We start from the raw sequence: 22,843 nt of genomic DNA, 5'->3' as shown, positions 1-22,843 counted from the left end.
AAAACTTCCACTTAAATTGATTTTACTAGAAAATTTCCTGGTGCAAGAAATTAGAAAATCAAGCATCACCCAATTCAGAAAAAAGACAGAGAAAGCAGCCCCTACTTAAGAAAATGTCGCCAGGCACAACCACCCCGGTGACCAGGCTTGCTGGGACAGGGTGGGCAACAAGCCTCATTTCTGCTCCGTCTGCAGTTTCCTGACAAGCAGTAAACCTTTTAGGGTGACTCCTTCGGGGGGGGCCTGGGGAGCAGAGATACCCTCCAGTCACAGGGTGGGGAGTCAGCACCACAGCACAATTCCATGCGACAGTGCCTCCCTGTCCGAGTTCTTTCTGCCTAGACTTCCCGTCTAAAAGCTTTGAAGCTGTAACACTAGAGACTCTGACAGCCCAGGAACATCACCCTATTCCAGACAAATAATAAGTCTACACTGTCACACAGGATGACAAAACTCGGAGATGACCACATAAAGACAGGAGGAGCGGCCACAGCAGCAGCGAGGAGTCAGGCCATGGTGAGACCGCTCAGGGCACATGTCCCCCGCCAGTTCACCTCCACCTCTCACACCCCCCGCTGCCTCACAGCACACTTTTTCTCTACCAACTTCCTGTTCCACCTCCCTGCTGAAATGCCAACGTGTTTCGTGTTTCTAACAACCAAGCTAACTGACACCAACCGACAGTCCGGCACGCCTCGGTAAGTGGACAGCGTTTACACTCCACGATGAGATCACTGACGGGGGAATGTTTTTTTTTGTTTTTTTTTTTTGTATTTTTCTGAAGCTGGAAACGGGGAGAGACAGTCAGACAGACTCCCGCATGCACCCTACCGGGATCCACCCGGCACGCCCACCAGGTGCGATGCTCTGCCCCTCCAGGGCGTCGCTCTGCCTCGACCAGAGCCACTCCAGCGCCTGGGGCAGAGGCCAAGGAGCCATCCCCAGCGCCCGGGCCATCCCCGCCCCAACGGAGCCTCGGCTGCGGGAGGGGAAGAGAGAGACAGAGAGGAAGGAGGGGAGAGGGTGGAGAAGCAAATGAGCGCCTCCCCTATGTGCCCTGGCCGGGAATCGAACCCGGGTTCCCCGCACGCCAGGCCGACACTCCACCACTGAGCCAACCGGCCAGGGCCGGGGGAATGTTTTTGTAAATGCTCAGAGGCAAGACGGTGATGCAGAAAATACACACCGTCTGCCAGCCAGACGCCTCTGCCCACCCTTGGTCTCCTCCTCTGCTCTCACCCTCCCTCTTCTGGACGTTCTCCAGCCCGAGACACGGGACAGACCCTGGGCTCCGATGCGGGCTGACCAACAGTCCTTTCTGCCCCCAGGAACCATCCCTGACGCCCCTCGGAAGCAGCGCCCCCCAAGACATTTTTACTTAGAAGTCCTATTGCACTTTATGATCGACAGATTTAAAACTGAACCCGCCCTGGCCGGTTGGCTCAGCGGTAGAGCGTCGGCCTAGCGTGCGGAGGACCTGGGTTCGATTCCCGGCCAGGGCACACAGGAGAAGCGCCCATTTGCTTCTCCACCCCTCCGCCGCGCTTTCTTCTCTGTCTCTCTCTTCCCCTCCCGCAGCCAAGGCTCCATTGGAGCAAAGATGGCCCGGGCACTGGGGATGGCTCTGTGGCCTCTGCCCCAGGCGCTAGAGTGGCTCTAGTCGCAACATGGCGACGCCCCAGAGGGGCAGAGCATCGCCCCCTGGTGGGCAGAGCGTTGCCCATGGTGGGCGTGCCGGGTGGATCCCGGTCGGGCGCATGCGGGAGTCTGTCTGACTGTCTCTCCCTGTTTCAAGCTTCAGAAAAATGAAAAAAAAAAAAAATTAAAACTGAACCCATTAAAAAACAAAACAATGTAAATGAAAAACCTGCTTCCGCTCCCCATTTCCTGCCTCTACACATCCTGAAACCTTGCGGTCCCTTCTTCCACCATCCTCCCTCCGCCATCCTCTCGTCCATCCCACACTCCCCGCTGGGAAGCAGTGCCTGTCCTTCCTTGGTTCCCTTCCTTCCCGCACACTGGTCCTGCCCCACACAGCCCACACCAGTCCCCTCCTGCACACACACACGCACACGCACACAGCTTCCTCTGTGGGCAGCCGCGCTCTCCCCACGCGGCCCCTGCACAAAGCCTGCGTGACTCCCCGGAGCCAACTTGACCAAGTTCACACTGTTCCTAACAGCTTTCAATGCCCCCCAGATCGTTCCTTAGTCACCACCACCACTTTCTGAGGGAGGCACGAGTGCCCCCTGCCCAGATGAGACAGCCCAGGCTGAGAAGGGCAGGTACCTGGCTCTGGGCTGCAAAGCTCTGAGTGCCAGGGGCAGTCCTGGAACGCCAGCATCAGGCTCCGGGCGTGAATTCTGCAGTGCTTCCCAGCCCAGCCACGCAGACCTGGTACCAGCCCGCTCGTGACAGGCACTCAGGAACCTCAACTTTCTTTAGTTATCGCACGAGTGTTCATGTCGTGCCCTCAAATTGGTGACAAGAGGCCCGGGAGCAGGGAGAGGGCTCCTTACTTCCCCCAGGGCCTGGCCAGGTCAGGCACGGCCGCTCAGGAAACCTCCAACCTAGATACCCAGGGCAGGGAGACTTCCTACAAGAGCCTGCCAGCTCGGTCTCTCAATTCCTTTTCCTGACGAGACCCACGGTCAGTCTTCCTCTGCAGGCCCCGCACCTCTCCACACTCAGCACCCAGCACACATACCCTAAAACTCTGGCCTACTTGGAGCCCCAGGCCCTCGGATGACCTTTCAAATGCAATGGCACAGACTGTCCCTTTAGGGCCAATGCGGAATCTAGGTACCTTCTAAATTAATTTCAATTTCATGTGTGATTTAAAATTTCACAGACATATTTCCTGGAGAAACTAAAAATACCTTTATTGGAAAACCAAGCCCAGGGATGAGGCCATGATCCAGTCGCATGTGAGCCTGGCCTTCCCTCACTACACACATTCCTAGCCACTCCCCCAAGGACCACTCCAAATAAGGCACGGTCTGTGGAGACATCGGTTCTCATTAGAAGACATTCTGCAGGGCTCTCCTGTCCAAGTGTCATATCTTCCTGGGACATATTTGCATAATACTGCTCTGTCTCTCCCACCTCTGCTCCCCCTCCCCTGGTGACTCTCTTCCTGTTTCCGGCTTTAGTGACAATGAACATATGAACAATTCCCATGTCAGCCCAGCTGAACTCCAGACCTACGGGAAGTGCCTGCTTGATGTCTTCACTTGGCTGTCTGGTCAGCATCTCAAATATGATGTGCCTAAAACCAGACTCCTGGTCTTCCAGTGACCCTGACCTGCAGCCTTCCCACCTCAGGAAATGGCCACTCTAACCTTCTATGGGCACAGGCCAAAAGTTATGGAGTCGTCGTCAACATCTGTCTTCTCCCCACACAACGTGTCCGCAAAGCCTTCGACACATACCGAGACCCAGCCCTCCTCACTTCCCTGGCCTGGCCTCTGCCCCTTCCTCTGGGCTGCAGCGCCGCTCCTGGTCTTCCTGCTTCCACCCTTAGCACCCACACTCTCCTCCCCACCCAGCCACTGCAGGGTCAGCCAGCTGTGGTCAATCTCCACTCAAAACTCTCCAATGGCTTCCCTGTCACTCGGAGTGACAGCCAAACGCTTCGCAACCAGCTGTCACTGACATCCTGCTCCATGTTGATGCGTGTTTGTTCACTGGACACAGCTCTCCCACTGCCAGGCCCACATCGTTCTAAAGAAGGAAGAGGAGGCACGGGAGGTGAAGTGGTTTTCTTTGGGGCAGGACAGAAGCACCAACTGCTGTCTGACCAGGGCCACTCTGCCCCCTCCCACCAGGTCCCCTGCCAGCGAGACCAGCCTCCTGTAACAGAGGCCAACCATGCCGGACCCTCCCCTCCCCAGTGTACCCCCCCACTAGGGTACAGCCCCTGTGGGAAATTGACCCCGTGCTCCAAGGAAAGGTTTCCCCATCTAATGCAGAGCTGGGTGACAAGGAAACCCCGTGTCCTCCATGGACATCACTGCATACATGAGCACTGCCCAGGTGGCTGAGGAAGAGGTGGACACTGCCAACAGGCCCGGGATGGAGAGCCGAGACAGGGAAACCATCCTGGTCACCAGAGACACGGAGCCCCTGAGTTCACCCTGGGCCTACCCAGCTCAATTTCCGGAGACCCCTCCCTGTTGCTTAAGCCACTTTTTACAATGTACTCTTTTTTTTTTAAATTTTTTATTTATTCATTTTAGAGAGGAGAGAGAGAGGGAGAGAAGAGAGAGACAGAGAGAGAGAAGGGGGAGGAGCAGGAAGCATCAACTCCCATATGTGCCTTGACCAGGCAAGCCCAGGGTTTCGAACCGGCGACCTCAGCATTTCCAGGTGGACGCTTTATCTACTCCGCCACCACAGGTCAGGCCACAATGTATTCTATTAGAACTAAAAGCTTCCATTGATATGCATACTCAAACAATAAAACAAAGTTAAAAATCACACAGGCATGGAAACCCGCTAGCTCCAGGCACCTGGCACAACCCCTTCAGAATGCGTGATGGTTGACACGCCCTCCCCCACCCCTATCTCCAGCTGGCACGTAGCCATCCTTCCCAGCTCAGTGGAGGTCCTGACTCCTGACCACCGAGGAAGCAGCTGTACCCCCGGCTGCCAGACAGGAGGTGCTCACTCGCTGCCCATTGCTGGATTTCACTGTGGGTGACAATTGCTCATACACTTTCAAGCATCCCATGACCCGGGGCTCCTTCTGGCCTCTTGGGGCCCAATGCTGTCCCTTACGCACAGCAGGTGTTCACTAACTATTGATTACTCCATTTCTATGCAATCTTCCCTGGTTTCACTCTGGTTCCCTACGTGTTCTACTATCTTCCCTGCTACCTCCGATAAATTACCGACCAACGAATTGCAGAATTTAACTTTTTTTCTCCCAACGTGTCTTTCAATGTTTTCTTGTGGCTCTGGCCTTTGGCCTCTACATCTACGAACTGGCTGCAGTGGCTCTAAGCAGACGCTGCCTCCGGGATGGCAGCCCCCCAGGTCACACATCCCCATCACACGACCTTCCTCCCTGTTCCTCCAGGGGGAAGGCCAGGGTCCCCATTAGGGTGGCTGAACTCTCCAGAACCGCTGAAGCCAACATTCCTTTTCCCACTCAGCACCGCTCCCTCCCACACGGACCCAGACAGAGCTGATGCCAGAGCACTAGAAGGAAGTGGGGAGGCGGCAGGCAGGGTTCCTCTCCAGGGGCCTGGCCAGAATGACTGCACACGGAGAGAACCTGGGTGAGCAGAGGGTGCGGGAAATCACCCGGCGGTGCAGGGGGAGGGGCAGGGGCAGGGAGGGCAAGCCAGCAGCACACCAGCCGGGACCACCCGCGTGCCCCACTGCAGCGGGAGGCCGAGGGCTTACAAACTCACTCCATCCTGTGTCAGGACCTCGCAGTAGGGCCACCGCAGGTCAGGCCTAGGGCAGGTAACTCTGACTGAAGAGTGCAGTAATTACTAAATTTGCTACCTATTCAACTCAACTCACGCCTGGAGTTCCACAGAAGAATTAAACACTGGGATCCGGAAATTAGGAAGAGACTTGCACTCTCTCAGTCCTCTTTCATTTTAGTTAAGGTTTAACTTTTCTTGTAATCTGTATAAAAATAATCTCTTCTGCGATCCAAAGTCCTAGCCAGGTGCCTGTCTGCCTGGGTTCAAATTCTGGCTCCCCCACGTCCTAGGTGGATGAGCGTGGGCCTCGGTGCCCACATCTGTGAACCAGAGACAAACAGAATGCGCACAGGGCTCAGGCACCGCCACCGTTACTGCGCAGAGGTAGAGTGGACGTCAAGAGCGTGAGATCTGGGCCGGCTACCCAGGCTTCAGCCTCAGCTCTGCACCTTACTAACTGAACTTGAGACACTCACCCGGCTTCTCTGTACCTCAGTTTCCTGATCTGTCACATGGGGATGACAGAAACTCCTTCCTGGGGTGGGTGGCTCTGAGGATTACATAAAATGATGTATATAAAGTATATATTTACAAAGTAAACACTCTGTTATGTCTTAGTTCTAGAGATCATTTTGGTCCAGGGCAGGGGTAAAGGGGAATATTCTTTTTTTTTTTTTTTTTCTGAAGCTGGAAACGGGGAGAGACAGTCAGACAGACTCCCGCATGCGCCCGACCGGGATCCACCCGGCACGCCCACCAGGGGCGATGCTCTGCCCACCAGGGGGCGATGCTCTGCCCCTCCGGGGCGTCGCTTTGCCGCGACCAGAGCCACTCTAGCGCCTGGGGCAGAGGCCAAGGAGCCATCCCCAGCGCCCGGGCCATCTTTGCTCCAATGGAGCCTTGGCTGCAGGAGGGGAAGAGAGAGACAGAGAGGAAGGAGGGGGTGGGGGGTGGAGAAGCAAATGGGCGCTTCTCCTATGTGCCCTGGCCGGGAATCGAACCCGGGTCCCCCACACGCCAGGTCGACGCTCTACCGCTGAGCCAACCGGCCAGGGCAAAGGGGAATATTCTAAGAGACACAATCCTAAATATCATAACTCCATGGTTGCAGGACCAGGATACTGACCGAGGCCTGGTGTTCCCTTAAGCACCAGGACTCTCGGGAAGCCTGGGACACAGAAGCCACGGCAGGGCTCCACTGTTAACCAAGCTGAGCCACCCCTTCGCTGCTGGCACTTAAGTGTCCCAGGATGAAAGGGACACGTAGAATACACTCTCTAAAAACAGGATGTAAATGCCAAGCAAGACACAGACAGCACACCAACCATATTTAAGTTTATAGAGAAATGCTTCAGTAAGAGTAAAGCAACAAATGTACCTGAGAAATCTCAACTATGTGCAGCAGGAGCTCAACAGGAAGTCTCGACAACTATTTGAGACCTGCCCTCCGTCCTTCCTCCTGAACTCCCAGCATCTCTCACTTCCCCGGTTATCAGGAAAGGCCTTTGCAGGAAACTTGAATGCAAAGCTTTAAGAACCGGAAATGCTTTATTCTAACTGGTTTGAATGGCACTCTCTCCTGTCCTTTTTAAAAGAACAGGCTGGGCGGCACGTGAGCAGGGTGGTCATGGGGCCAGGACCTGCGTGCCACGGACCCCACTGAGCGCCCTGGCCCTCCATTCTCTTCATTCTTCCCCACCCCATTATTTCTCCAGCTTCTCTTCCTGTTCTGGTAACTTGTCATCCTTCTCAGCACTGGGCTCAGTCACACCTGCAAACAAGAGCACTCTGACCTCTGACCCCCTCTCCTCCGGGGCACTTAAGTCCAGTACACCCTTTGGATTTTCAGGCTTGTTTTCTCCCAGGATTTTTATTTGCTGCCAAAGACTTATTCTGATTCCCAGGTCGGTACAGTTCTGAAATCTGGAAGATGGTGGCTGGCTGACCTCCAGATAAGCACATCCACCACTCAGCACTTGCTTAACGGAGCCTGATACACAGCTTCCAGGGCAATCCACGCTGCCCACCACTCCACAGTGGGGCAGACTGCCACTAAGTCACCGGACAGACAGCACAGGACTCCAGCAGGCTCACACTCACACCACGTCAAACCCTCTGCTTCTCAATGTCCTATGAAAGGGATTAATACCACCACACACACACCCAGGGCTGCTGTGCAGACCCAAGGAAAACCATAGGCCACAGAACCTCCTATAACATGCCAGCTGTCAGTCTGCTACAGGCTTACAACTTGCCCACCTCCAGAAGGCACCCTTCCTGCGGTGTTCCACCTGCTGCTAGTCACATATCGCACAAATGAACAGTGCCTCCTGGCGTGGTGCAGAGGCAGGCATGCTGACCCACCTCCACCTGGGGTTTAATTCAAAGACCTTTAAACCTGTTATGGAGAACTGACATTTGATGCTAGTGCTAGTCTGGTTGCCTCTACTGTGCTAAGGTCAGAAACTTCCGAGATAGCAAGAAGAAAAAAACTTTCCTTCCATCATACGTGTTTGCATTTGGACAACAGCCCGGAACTTACTCCCCTATGTCCACAGTCAGAGAAAGCAGCAGAGGTTCAGGGCAAACCCTTCGGGCCTCTGACACCCCAAGCACACAGAGAAGCCCAGTCCTGTCTTCAGTCTGCCCTGGATTGTGGGAACCTGCCCTGCAGTCGTCGGCCATAGAGCAGAAGCTCACGGCGTCCGTGTCCGTGACTTTCTGCAACTGTAACTCAAGTGCTAAACTTCTTTTTAATTCTCTCTCCTTTTCTGGAGAGTCACCGAGGTGACTGCTACGTCAATAGCAAGCTTCAGGGATGGCGTCTCTGGGGCCCTGGACAGGTTCTTCCTCATTAAAAGCCCTGAACTTCACGGAGGTAGTGAGGCCCAAAGTCAAGAGACTGTAAAACCCCTAGGACTCGGCATCCCCGAGATGTGAAGAAGCTGTGGCGGGCCCCCAACGCGCCAGCGTCACCGAAACGCCCCCGGAAAGCGCGTCCCTGCACCGGCGCGGCGCTTTTCACGGAGAGGTGATGAATGGGCCACGGACCCCGCGGGGGCCGCGCCTTTCCGGGGGGAGGACCGGAGTCAACCGAAGAAAGGGGGCAAGGGGCTCCAGGCGCAGCCCACGCCCCCGGCATCCCACCCGGGCTGCCCGGGGGGGGGGGGGAGGACAGGGCCACCCGGAGCATCTCGAGGGCCCTCCCAGGCGCGCTCGGGCCGAGGCCGCTCCCGGATCCCGGCCGACAACCCCACTGCGCAGGGCGGGCGGGCAGGCCGGGAAGTCCCTCGCCGAGCCCCCCCCACGCAGCCCGGCGGCGCCCCTCCTGCGTCCCCGTGGGCGGAGGACCCGGCTGCAGGGCTCGCGGGAGCGGGACGCCGGAGCCCCAAGCGCGGGCCCGGGCGCCCGGGGACACCCCAGCCCCGCCACCCGTCCTCCCGGGCCCGCACTCACGGTTCCATCGCGGCGTCCCGGGGGTCGTCCCCGGCCCTGGCCCAGGAACACCCAGCGCCGCCCCGCCCCCGCGGCAGCCAGAGCCGCAACCCCAGCGACAGCTGGGTCCGTGGAGTCCTCCGAGCGCCGCGCGGTCACGTGCGCGGAAGCGGCCGGCGCGGCGGTGGGCGGGGCCAGGAGGGGTGGCCGGGCAGCCGGAGGGGGCGTGGCCGGAGTGAAGGGGGCGCAGCCAGGAAGGTTAGGGGCCGAGCTCTGGGAGCCCGTGCGCGCCCAAGCCGGGGGCTGGGGTGGATGGGCGCGCGGTGAGTCTAGAGCGCAAAGATCGGCCCAGAAGTCTAGAGCACACAGATTGGCTCAAAGGTTCACGAATGACTTAATTAACAAATGGTGAATGAATGAATGAATGAATGAATGACTTGACCCTTACTCCTTGTCCTTAGCGGAGGGGACCACTCAGCCACCCCTCTGCTTCCAGGACATCTTAATGGGGCACACGAATGGAATCCATGAATGCCCTGCGGTTGTCTCAAAGACACTATGGTGATTGCATTTTTCTGGGAGGAGTCTCTATTAACTTTCCATATTCCCAAAGAGGTTTGTGACCTCAGAGAGGGAAAAAGCCAGGGCAGACCTCTGACACCTTGAGTGATAACAGGAAAGCAGTTCTGGCTTTTTCTGGTACCTTCTGCAAATCTTTTCTAGATAACAGCTGCAGTGCACGCAGATGTTTAGTCCCCAGTACAAGCGCTGTCCCTCAGGAAGTGTGGATGTGGCTCCCATTTTCCACAGAGCTGAAAATGTCACTGATGGTGCAAGCCCTGAGCCTGCGGAGGTGCAGTAGGAGCGAGTGTCAGGGGACCATCCTTGTTTCTGCAGAGTGAGGAGATCAGCTAACCAAAAGCATTTTCTTGATTTGGGACGTTGACTGTCAGTTGTGGATTGTAAATAGCCGAAACCCACATCCTGGATAGTTTGAGATTTTCTTGGGAGCATTGGTCAAAATGTCCCCTTCCCCATGCTGCTGTGGGCTTAAAGTCAAACCAAGCAAGGAAAATAAAAGTCTCAAGGTTCCTTTCTGATTTATTCTCATTCATTCACTAAGCTGTCAACAGGATTGGTACTGGTGGGAAGATACCAACATGAATAAGATATAGTTCCTGCCCTCAGCAAACTTACAAGCAAAGTAAATTACCAAAAGTAAATGTGACCAGCACAGGTTGCTACAGTGGCACTGAGGAAGGGCAGCTGACTCATCTGGGGCTTGGGTAGAGAGGGCCAGGTCGGAGAGAGAATGCCCGATGTCTGAGCTGATCTCAGGGAAAGGAGAGGTGGGGAGGTCAGGGAGTCGGAAAGCAGTGGGTATAGCAGGCAAAGCAGCGGCTGGAACACGCAGTACGAGATTAAGACAAATTCCATTAGCACTCTGGACCCTAAGCCGCAACTCTTACAGGAACCTGAACAAAAGATTACTTCTCAAATTCTTCTTATAGCACTTGGGGAGAAAAGGCAACAAGACCGGGGGACACGATCACCAGTGCGGGGACAAGTAAGTAACAAGGTGCGGGTCAGGTGGTTACCATGAACTGGAGGTGAGCATCGTCTAAAGGTGCAGCTGCCATTCAGCACTTTGAAACAGCTGGATTTCAAGTAGGACTTTTCCTGTGATCCTTATGATCCTAAAATGTTAGAAAGTAATTCAAAAATTATTTTAGACTCAGCGAGGATGAAACAAAATGTCGAGGCAGCCAGTGTGTACCTCCTGTCTGAAGCAGTCTCTTCTGGGGCAGAAACGCCTGCTCGGAGGCCGGCTTCGCTGAGACCCGCCCACAGACCCATGCTGTTTCCGCGTGACTCAGGATTTAAAATGAGTTGACATCTGTGAGGCCCAAACTGCCCCTGGTAACTGCCCCTGGTAACTTGCGTTGCTGTTGCCCTGAACTGCTGATGAGCATTGCTTACCACACTTTTTCTCGATTATTTTTTTCTTCCATCCTTAACTGTGATGGAAAGGGAAACAGAAAGGTGCTATGGTGACGGGAGAAGGACCCAATCGATTCTGGGGCTCCAACAAAGCTTGTCCGGTCTGTCAGCTAGGCCTCCCAGTGAGATCCCTCCCGCTCACCTCCAGGCTTCCCTTCCTCTCCAAGCTCAAGCTGGAGCACGTTCCATGTGAGGTTGCTATCAGCTCTGAGAACAGTGTGCGTTTTGGCAGCATCCCACCCCCACCCCCATTCAGCCCACTCTTCCAAGCTCAGGATGATCCTCTGCTCTCTGCGCGGGGTCCTGCTATCCAGTGAGAATAACCAATGACTGAGCACCCAGGAAACCCAAGGCCTGAGCCAATAAACCCTCTTAAGACTACTTTTTTTTTTTTCAGACCAAGTTCTCACAATGGAGTATCTACCTTATTCTTCTTTTCTTTCCCACTTTTGGATCCAGCTCTGATAACTGGAATTTTGTTTTATTTTCTATGCTTTAGACCTCATCTTGAAACCTTCTAATATTTCCAGGCCTTTGTAAATAAAGACAGAAATGTCAAAAAACCTTGCAGCTCCAAGTGTGGGTCACAGACAGGCCACTCTGGCATCAGCTGGGACATTTTGGAAATGCAGAATCTCAGGCCAGAGCTACCGACTGAGAATCTGTGCTGTGCAGGGTTCCCAGGTGTGTACACTGGTTGGGAGACCGTGAGTAGGTGACAGCTGCTTCGTCCATGCCCAGCCCTGTCTTCTACAAAGACCGGAGTCCTTTCTTTGAGCCTCAGCCCAGGAGGGTAAGAACCCTCACCAACACCAGCCACCTGTCCTTCCTGCCCCTGGCTACCCTGTCACCAGGCACGTCACAGGGCCTCCAAACCAACATGGTCCTGGCCGTCTGCCTGTGGTCTCGTCCACGCTCTGCAGAAGCTGCCGCCTGTCCACAGGACTGGATGTCCTCTCAGCACCGAGCAACTCTAGCTCCATGTCCCCAGCCTCCCAGCACACCCCAAATGGCCTTATTGAATGCCCCATCCTAAGAGTCGGTGCTGTGTTGGGGGTTGCACAGATCTTTTCTTCCTGAATAATCTGAATTCTGGAAACTTCTACCACACTGGTTATAGGCAAGTACTGTAAGGATGCATAGACTTAAATGTGGGTTTTGGCTCTAAAACGTAACCTTGGGCAAGCTACGTGGTCTTTCTAGACCTCATTTTCCTCATAGGGCTGTTGAGAAGATTCTTTAAGATAATACGTGTAGCCCTGGCCAGTTGGCTCAGCGGTAGAGCGTCAGCCTGGCGTGCGGGGGACCCGGGTTCGATTCCCGGCCAGGGCACATAGGAGTAGCTCCCATTTGCTTCTCCACCTCCTCCCCTCCTTCCTCTCTGTCTCTCTCTTCCCCTCCCGCAGCGAGGCTCCATTGGAGCAAAGATGGCCCGGGCATGGCTCCTTGGCCTCTGCCCCAGGCTCTAGAGTGGCTCTGGTCGCAGCAGATAGACGCCCCTGAGGGGCAGAGCATCGCCCCTGGTGGGTGTGCCGGGTGGATCCCAGTCAGGCGCATGCGGGTGTCTGTCTGACTGTCTCTCCCCATTTCCAGCTTCAGAAAAATACAAAAAAAAAAAAAAAAGATAATACGTGTAAATTCTTAGCCCAGGACCTTGTCCACAGTGAGTACACCATAATCTATCTGACAAAATATAATTCAAGGGACAAAGAAGGGCATTATATACTACTAAAAGGAGCAACAGGGCAAGAAGTTCATTATACACATAAATACCCCCAACAATACAGCCTCAGAATAGATCGGCCTTTGGCGGTGTGATTAGAGGGATTGCTAATAGAAGGGTAACAGACTCCGGCCTGGAAATGATGTCCAAAGGTTGGAGGGAAAAGGTGAACGCAGCCCTGTTTCCGCACGGGCGGACCATCACGGAGGGACCAGTGCTGGATGCTGCACGTTAATAGGGGCTCTGACAAACCAGCGTACCACTTCCTTCCTCCAGTCCACCACCCCTTTCTTAAGGGGGCATCACTGATTTTTCCGCTGGCTATGGTAAACCCCTCACACAGTTCCATGGCAGTGACACGATTCAGGCCTGGCCAGTCACATCGCAGGGATTGGTTCGGCTATCGACATTTTACCCAATATGAGCCAGGGCAAAAGAAACAAAGCTAAAGTCTTAACTGTAGAAATATAAAAACTGAAAACGAGAAGGCACACATCAGACCTGGACCAGAAGATGGCTCATGGGCCAAAGCAGAAAGGTGACAGTGATTTGGTCTTTTGGCAACCAACACATACCTCCATTCCCAGCCCAGGCCCTCATCCCTGAGAAGCAGAACATTCATGTCCTTTGAGGGCCAGGCAAGGGTGTCAAAGGCTGCCCCCTGCAGCCAGTCTTCCCCCTGACTCACTGCAAGACTGTGAGAGCAGGCGTCCTGGCCTTCCTACCAGTGGCCAACCCAGTAGAGAGGTTAAGAGTCTGGCCCTGGACTTGAATTTAAATTTTGAATCTCACCTGACCTGTAGTGGCGTGATGTGTCAAGCATTAACCTGGAATCCCACGGTCACCGGTTCAAAACCCTGGGCTTGCCTGGTCAAGGCACCTACAGGAAGCAACTATTATGAGTTGATGCCTCCTGCTCCCCTCCCCCCCTCTCTCACTCTGTCTCCTCTTTCTAAAATCAATAAATCTTTATATTTTGAATCTCACCTGAATATTCTCTTTTCTGGACCATATAGCTTATTAAAAAACATCCTCAAATGTCCCTGAATGTGACCTGGGTTCATGACACTGTCCCAAGGCCATGACAAAGAACAGGAATTCTCGGAAGTCATGGAATGACCAAGAGCAGGTCCTGATGCCCTAACTGGGGGTTTCCAGGGTGACACAGATGTGACTCCGCCTCTATCTTCTGGGGACCGATGCTCACCATCTCCTGTTGACCTGAAAGCCTGCCCGACAGGTCACGAGAGCTGCTAGTGTCCAGTTCATACAATACAACTCTTCTCAATCACACGTGAATACCATGCGGAGGAAAGGGTCACTGTGTCACACGTGTAACCCATCTGATAGGTGGTTTGAGGCAGTAAACAATAATATTCCCACTTCCACTGCTGGGATGTTTAATGCTGTTAATCACAGTGCCATGGCTCCAGGAAAACGTGGGATCCATACATTCAAACAATAAACAAGAAGAGGTCTGTTTCTTCCAAAAGCATGTAAAGGACAAGGAGGTAGGAGAACATTATAGAAGGGCATCACTGGAGCCCCTGCATGGGCAAAAGAGAGTCCCAGCTCCAGTCAGATCCTTCAGGATTACATAGTGTGAGGGTCTGGACAGGATCACTGGGTTTGATGCTAACAGGTCACCAGTGAAGTGGGCAAGAGCAGTTAGTTCCAGGACATGTGGTGAGTTCAAGGGTATCCCGCTCCTAAAGGAAGAGACAGGACCACCAGGTGGCAGTGTTGCCAACAGCTTCAGTGGGCGGGACTTGGGCAGGCTGCATACAGGGGGAGGTCCCTGTCAGCAGGAGACCCTCCTGGCCTCGAGGTCAGGGCGGTAACCCGGGGAGGCGGAGGACACGTGACCTCCCAGAGGAGAGGGGAATCGTAGAGGGGGCTTACATGCCCAGTCACTCAGCAGCACGGGGAGGACACTGGGCCGCAAGGCTCCGAGGGCAGCAGCAGTTTGCGGCCCGTCATAGCCATAGGCTTTGTCACATCTATGGCTAGCCTGTGTTGGGTGCAGTTTCACAGGTATGCAAACTCTAAATGGCTAAAAATAGGCTCCTTGCGACTGTATTTAATAAAGCAATTGGGTGTGTAAGAATTTGAGATAGTGACCTGTGGGAGTGAGTTAGGCAACTTCTATGAAATAAGTGGGGACACAAACAACATGGGGCCGATGTGCAGGAGCCACCCTCACCCGGCTTACAGGACAGCGTGGAGGGGGAAGGGCCGGGCTGGCCCGGCTGCAGAAGGAAGTGTGGGTGCTCCCAGAGGAGGCGGGCTGAGGGAACTTGGTCCAGACAGAGTTATAAGCGGACAGGAAGGAGTCAGAAGTGAGGAGCAAACTTGAGCCATGAGGATGAGCAGGGACCACTGATGGGGGAAGGTCCAAGAAGGAGCGGAGAGCCCTCAGGAGTAGAGGGGGTGGGGGTAGCACAAAGACATGGATACGTCTGGGGGGGCTGACCATGCTGACACCAGCCACGGGCCCCTCACATGTGCTTGCTCGGTCCTCGGAGCCTGGCCCGGCTGGGGCCTGTATCTTGTCCCAATAGGAAACAACAGTGCCAGCCTCCCTCAGCAGACCGGGCTTGTCGCTAACTCTAAGTCCCGAGCATGTTAAGTTTAATGAAATTCTTTGTCTAGCTTTGACATAATGGAGATGGAAAAGCTGGCTCTAAAATCACAGCCTCATCAGGGATGCTGACCATTCTTCCCACCAAAAAAGAAACAAGACAGAGAGGGATGTCAGGACTCCGCAGTCAGAGCGGGTTGTCCCTGAGAAGTTGAGAACGAGGAGAAAAGCCGGCCTGCTGGAAACATGGACACTGTGTCGCTTTCCCTGATTAGGAAAGCGGTTCTCAGACCCTGCAACTGGACTGGAACCCGACAGGACGGTTTCATCCAGAAGGGAGCTGGGCAGCCTGGAGGCGCGCACCCCGCAGCATCGGCCGGCCGAGGAGACCGCTGACGGGGCCGCGGGGACCGCTGACGGGGCCGCGGGGATCGCTGACGGGGCCGAGGGGATCGCTGACGGGGCCGAGGGGATCGCTGACGGGGCCGCGGGGACCGCTGACGGGGCCGTGGGGACCGCTGACGGGGCCGCGGGGTGTCGTGTCGGGGAGAGGGAGCCTCGCCTACTGACTCTTGGTACTCCTGCCCCCTGAGGAGCGGGTGCACCAGGCTCTCTCGACCTGATGCTCTAAACGTGCCACTCACCCCTTTCTGGGTTCTCCGTCCTGGCTAAGACCCAGTCCAGGCTAATTAAACCATAATCCTCAAGGGTATGGCCGGGGTGTTTGTATATTTAAAAGCTCCCCAAGGTGATTCTGATGCACGGGCAACATTAAGAATCCCTGATCTAACCAATTCCCCTGCCTCGACGCTGTGCCCACCATTACCTGTGTTCTTGTGGGTCTGCATCAGAGAGTTTAATAAACTGGCATCTGATTCTGTACATCAGTCCAGAGCTTGGTTAATGCAAAGCCTTCACTGAAAACAGGCTATCTAAAATAGGCCAGCAAGACCGAGGGCTGGCCCGGGGGCCGGATGAATCCACTGAGGGGGTGGAATGTTGCTTCCAGGAGCTTTTTGGGTGAGGACACTGCGGGCTGTCACTTCACTGGCCAAGAAAAAACAACCCCAACTCTGTGGCTCATACATTTTACAGAGGCAAGGTAATCAATCGCATGGGACACGAAGTACGGATCAGCCAAAATGGCCAACCACAAACTCTTCGAGAACTGAGCTCCGGAGGAACCTATTTCCTGCCCCTCACACTGCGTCGGCCCTCTGTGTGCCACGGACACAGCCAATCGCCTCGCCTGGCATCCGTTCCTCATGTCTTGTTCCTAGCAGAACCCCAGTTTGGTCTGGCCCTCTACCACTCCTCCCTCAGGGAAACTGGGTCCACCCTCAGCTCCTGGGCCCCCGGTTCGCTCAAGTCCGATTCCATTCCCTCGTCAGTATGTGCTCAAGAAAGGGCCAGGGTCCTGAGCTCATCCAGGAGACCCAGAAGTTGGTTTTCTTTTCAGCTTTCTATTGAAGCATAATGAACACACGGAAAGTACATACAGCATGTAAACGGCTTGATAAACGTTCATAAATTAAATGGACCTGTATGACTGGTACCCAGATTAAGAAGCAAAATATTTTCAGCACCGAGAAAACCCTCTCCTGCTTCCTTCCATCCACAGTCCCCTTAAGGAGAACCACTACCCTGACTTCTTTTTTTTTAACAGAGACAGAAAGACAGAAAGACAGAAAGAGGGACAGATAGGGTCAGACAGACAAGAGAGAGAGATGAGAAGCATCAGTTCTTCATTGTGGCTCCTTAGTCTCCTTAGCTGTTCATTGATTGCTTTCTCATATATGCCTTGACCCAGGGGCTCCAGCCACCCCTTGCTCAAGCCAGTGACCTTGGGCTCAAGCCAGCGACCTTTGGGCTCAAGCCAGAGACCTTTGGGCTCAAGCCAGAGACCTTTGGGCTCAAGCTAGCAACCATGGGGTCATATCTATGATTCCATGCCCAGGTTGGCAAGCCTGCCTTCAAGCTGGTAAGCCCACACTCAAGCCAGTGACCTCAGGGTTTTGAACTTGGGTCCTCAGCGTTCCAGGCCGACAGTCTATTTACTGTGCCACTGCCTGGTCAGGCAAGTACCTCAGAGGAACTGCCGGGGCAAAAGGCATATGTACGTTCACTTTAGGAGGCACTGTCCAACAGCTCCCACAGTGAACGTATGAATTTACCCTCCACCACCCCATCTGCAGGGAATGAAAGTTCTATTATGTCCCTGTCTATACGTGTCTGTCTTCTTCACTGCTATCGTTTTGGTGGGGGTGTACTAGAGTTTCTAGAAGTCTTGCTGTGGGCTTCGAGTTATTCCTTCTCTTTTAGAGAGCTAAAGAAAGCTCTCCCATGAATGTGAATGAGAAGCAATAGCCCAAATGCTTCTTAGCAGCCAATTGCAGCCCAGATAGAAAGAACGTAATGATATCACGGACCTGCGGCTCACAACTCCACCCATTACCTCCCTGCTTCGGCTGGCTGCTCCAGCTCCTCTGCATCTGTATCTGAAGGCATCTTAGTGTTATCTTCATCAAGCACTTGACCTCACAACAGCCTAGCTTGTTGTTTTCTGATGTGGAAATTGATCACCAGTGAAATCTGATGGTTTACCTCAGGCAGGGAGTTAGCGAAGGGCAGAGACGGGACTGGAAGCCAGGATTTCAGACATCCAGCCCACTGCCCTTGCACCTGCACCGGATGGACTCCTCGTTCCCTACCAGGCAGGACAACTGTCATCTCTCATTTTGTGAAAGTGATTGTGAGGCCTTTGATCTATAGCTGCCGCTTTCTGCTGATGCCAAATGACATAGCTAATATGCAAAGCGCCATGCCAGCTAACGGGGTGGGGGGCACCGCCTTTTTAAAACAGAGCATTAGCAGCTGTCTCCTTGCTGCACCCAGTTCTGAGGAAACTGTCGGCTACATGAGGTGATCCCAGTCCTCCAGGGAATAAAGGACAGGTGCATTTTAGTCATCAATCCCTAATGAGGAAATGAAGATGGTGAGGAGAGTAGGAGCGAGTTCATCTCCCAGTCAGACAGACGCAGGAGCTGTAACTCAGCTTCCCCACTCAGAACCCCAGCAGTGTTCACTGAATTCTGTAAAGGTGCCACCCATTGATTGATACAAACACTCAGCGGAGCAGTGGAAGGCAGTTCGGCGACCTAAAAGCTCTCCCATTATAAAAGAGTCTCTGTGACTCAGCTCAAGTACCCTGTCGTCACACGATACTATGGAGCATGCTGCAGTTAACTTGTTTTCAAGGCAGGAGGGCAGAATTCACCACGGTTCCCTCGTATCCATGGTGAATCTGTCTTTGGGAGCCAACTGAAATAATGAAGTTGCTCCTGGAGCAAGGATTCAAGTGCCGGCTGTGGGACCGGCAGCTAAACTGCTGACATCACTTCCCCCACCTAAAACCCTTCACTGGCTTCACACTGGAACTCTAATCAAACCCACCCAACCTGGTCTGGCCTTCGAGGCCTTTCACGACCTGGCCCTACCTATCTATGACCACTAGTCTCCAGACACGCTGGTCTTCAGTGTGTTTAAGGTCTCAGGGACTTTGCACATGTCCTTCCCTTCTGGAACTTTCCTCTCCCAGCTCATTGCCTGGTGAGCTACCCATTCTTCAGTTCTCAGTCAGATGTCCTCTTCTCAAAGAGCCTTCCCTGACCACCTTCTCTGAAGTAGAACCCCCGTCATGCTGTATGATACTACTTTGTTCATTATCTTCCTAGCATTCATGGCGATATGTAACCACTTTCTTGTTACCCAGAAGCCCCACGACAGCAGGTACTGTCTGCCTTGCTCACTGCTCTATCCCCAACAGCTAGAACAACAGCAGAACCATAGCAGATGCTCAACAACTGTTGGTTAAGTAAATGGATGCAGGGATCAAGGATAGTCCAGTTGTGGATTAACCAGTAATGCGGCTTCGTTCTCTCCTCTGCTACCTGCATTAAAACTATTTCTCTATTCATTTAGTCCTTAGCCAAAGACACGCTCGCAAGAAATCAAAATATAAAGAAAAAACAGCAGGGTGTGGGGGACTAGTGGGAAAAGAGATTGAAACATACATCAAAAATAAGATTTGAAACTATCTGCTGGTGGTTGGGTTTTTTAGAAATACTGTCCCCAAGGAGGCTGCAATAGACAGATTTTGAGGCACATACAAAAGCTACACCATATGACACTAGAGTTACATTTTTTAAAAGGCCCTGTATAACTGACTCAGTAACCGGTTGTGGACGAGCCCTTGGGAAGCCACTGGGCTTCGGGAAAGATCTGATGACAGGTGTGATTCTTGCTCTCCTGAGCACGCATGTGCGGCTACCACCACCTGCAAGATGGTGAGCAAATCCGTGCACAGTGAGCAGATCACAGAATCCCGACTTTCAGAAAACTTCTGGTTCAAGCTTCCCATTTTACAAAGAAACCTGAAACGCAGTTAGCAGGTAACCTCCAGAGGGTCACAGAGTTAGATGCAACAAAATCAATCCAGGCTTCAGTCTCCAGCTCCTGATAGGGCCCTTTCAGCCAGCACACAGGAGGCATCAGGTAAGCCCAGCCATTGGCAATGAACACACTTTCCCGTTAGAACAGCAAAGCCGGGGGAGAAAGGGGCTAGTGCCCTGTGCAAGGGTGTGTGGGCCCCCACAGCTCTCACCTTAGCTACAGGAGAGGGTACAGAAATGACACAGACAAGCCCAAACCAACAGCTCCTTGTGCTGCTGATGAATGGATTCCCACGCATCGTCACCGATGCTGCTTGGCCAGCCTCAGACATTTCTACGGAAGCCCAGGGGCTCGAGGACGTCAGCGGAGAGGCCAGCGCCCTCCCTGCCCAAGGCTAGCGTGGGAGTGACCTGTTCCCAAACCAGGACCAAGCAAGGCCGAAGCAGGAGGCAGCAGAGGAGGCGGGGAACAATGACAGCAAGAGAAGGGAGAGAGGGAGGGGCGAAGCAGGGAAGAAGGCCAGTGAGTCCCTTCCTCGGGAGCTCAGGTTTCTAGGGAATAGAAAACAGCCCCTCACCCCTTCCCCCCGGATCTGCCCTGGACCCCCAGAACGCGGCAACGCCCCCCACTCCCAGCCCGCTCCCGCGGCGGGGCAGGAGCGGCCGCAGCCCGGGCTCGCCTCTCCCCGCAGGCCCCCGCCCCGCGCTGCGCCCACACCGCCCCTACCTGTAGAAGCGCTCATCCCGGAATGGCGTGAGGTCCTCCTTCAGCTCCCGGTACGCCTCCTGCAGTCGCTTGCACAGGACCTTGAGCTCGCTGCAGAGCGGGGGCTCGAAGGCCGGGTACTCTGAGGCCATGCCTGCGACCGCCCTCCCGAGCGGAGCCCTGACGACCCCTCTTCCCTCCGCTCCGCCCTTTGTATCGCTTCAGTCGCCCCCTCTCTCTTCCCAGCTCGGGATCGGGGCTGCCAGCGCGCAGGGCGGGCGGGCGGACGGAGGAGGAGGAGGAGGAGGAGGAGGAGGAGGCGGCGGCGGAGGCGGCGGGGGAGGTGGGGAGGGGGCGTGGAAGAAGGTGGGGTCAGCGTGCTCAGGGGGCCTCGGGGAAGGGACGCGGGGAGCAGGCCGCGAGGGTCGCGTAGGGATCAGCCCGCAGCCCGCGGCCCTGCGAGGGGCCTAAGAAGAGGGGGCGCCCGTCAGTCGAAGCCCAGGGAGTTGGAAGAGGAAACGGGGTGGGAGAGGGACTCCTACACAAGATCCTCTGCCGCCCGAAGAAAAACATAAAGGGCCACTCTCGCCACTGCTCGTCCTGGGAAAGAGAAGAAACTTGTGGTGAGAGCAGAGAGAAAAATGGGCTCCCGGACGGACGGAGAGCCCTTTCCTGCTGCGAAGGTCAAAGGTGGAGCCGGCTCCTGGGTTCAGCACCACGGACAGCTCCCGGGAAGCTCTCCCTGCCCCGCCCCCCTCCTCGTGTCACACTTGGCGCAATGCAAAAACACTTACAATCAAGCCCGTTATGGTGAAATCATCATAAACATTATTTTTAACTATCAAAGAACGTGCCCAAATGAGATGTCTTCTCCACACGTTCTACAGCCACTAAAACAACAAAATCTGGGCAAGGTTCTCATCCTCTACAAAGCTCTGCACCAGTGTGTAAAATAAAAACTCACAAATCATCATGGACGGCTTGTCCAAAGATGATGTCGTGTCCTCTTGTGAATTTTTCCAATAAGAAGTGTTGGAACAGTTGTCCCAGGTAACGGTGCGTTTCCACCTGAAGCTGGGACAGGCTTCCATGCGAGACTGATCTTGTATGCATTGCAGGAACCTTTTACAAATACACATTTGGGGGGCCTAACTTATACTATTGAATCTAAATTACATAATGTGGGTCCCAGAAATCTGCATTTTTCAAAGCTCCTTAAGTGAATCTACTGATCACTAGTGTTTAGTGTCAGATTTCCTACATTTTCTGCTACCTTAACCTATGCTCTTATTTTCATCCACTCTGCCTTGCTTTTTATTTTCATGGCCACATTTTACTCCCCCTCTTACATTTTGGAACAAGTTTTTGTCTGCTAGTCATGTTCTCCTGTCAGGCCTTGCAAATACTGCCATAACCTCTGGTCACCCTGCAGTGTGCACACTTAGGTGTTAGCCTTAATCCATTAACATGAGCATTATTTGTATTTAATCATCTCAGGAGCACAAAGAATGGAGCTTGGAACTGGCTAACCTCAAAATACAAGGCAGAGGAATGCTAAGAAGAGCTCCTTCACAGACACACATGCTCATTTGTTTTCTATAATGGAATAGAGACTGCGAGACCAGCATATACCATATTTCAAATAATTTATAATTGGTTACAGAGAGCTTATCATTAGGGAAAACATTAACCAACCTCAAAAATACCACAAAACACTTAAAATCTGTTGGGAAGTCTTCCCTCCCTCTCCAGCCTTGCCCCCACCCCTTTAAATGACAGGAGTCCCTAGAGGACAATGCTAGTTTTCTAGCTCCAGCATTGTGGAGTACTAATCTATTCTGTTACTTTGTTCACCACAAAGAGATACGCTAGGTAAAAGATAGCATATACACACATGCATGCACATACACGACTGTGTAAATGTTACACACAACTGAGCTATATAGTATACCATAATTACTATCCCCTCTGTATATTTTATTTGCATTATGGTTATGTAATAATAAATATTATTTTTTAATTATAAAGGAATATGTCCAAATGAGATGTCTCCTACCACACATTTTAAAGCCACCAAAAGAGGGGGGTGTAATCTGTTCCTATTTCTATAAAAATTTAGGTTAACTTATTCCTCCTTTTGTTTGAAACTAAAAACACTGTGAAAAATGCCAAACCAAGAAAAATTTAAATAAGTGAAATAATATGGGACTCTGAAAGCAATTTTAAACATTAGACTGGTCTGCCTCAGTTTTTCTGAGTTAACCCCAAAAAGGAAATTCACACTTAAATGGCTAAATATTGGTGATGTGAGATTTGTCAGTTCAAATACCAATTTTCTAGAAAAGAAATAAAATGTGGCAGTCATTTCTTAAGTGAGAAGACCTGTTACTTCCCCTTTTGATATGGTTTGCGTATCAGTATCCTGCTCTCATGGTGAGAGGGGGGTTTGTTTTTTTTAAATTTCTAGAAGTGTTTGTATAACAGAGGAAGGATAAGTTACTTGAACCT

At 53.2% G+C, this 22,843-nt stretch overlaps 1 protein-coding gene across 3 annotated transcripts in view; it reads right to left on the bottom strand.

Moving 5' to 3' along the window:
* Positions 1-20,507, bottom strand: part of TMEM181 (transmembrane protein 181) — a 62,201-nt gene extending 41,694 nt beyond the window's left edge. The window contains exon 1 of one of the 3 annotated variants that reach the window (XM_066248434.1): positions 20,357-20,507. In XM_066248434.1, the coding sequence (XP_066104531.1) occupies positions 20,357-20,487 (131 nt within the window). In that variant the 5' untranslated portion in view covers positions 20,488-20,507. Of the gene's footprint in view, positions 1-8,894; positions 9,036-20,356 lie in introns of those variants that run through there. The other 2 variants (XM_066248432.1, XM_066248433.1) reach the window with 2 other exon arrangements.
* Positions 20,508-22,843: the final 2,336 nt, after the last annotated feature.

Source organism: Saccopteryx bilineata, chromosome 12 (genome assembly GCF_036850765.1).
Source record: "Saccopteryx bilineata isolate mSacBil1 chromosome 12, mSacBil1_pri_phased_curated, whole genome shotgun sequence".
Classification (NCBI taxonomy): Eukaryota; Metazoa; Chordata; class Mammalia; order Chiroptera; family Emballonuridae; genus Saccopteryx; species Saccopteryx bilineata.
Note: the sequence above shows the minus strand (reverse complement) of the source record. Positions and strands in the feature narration are given on the sequence as shown.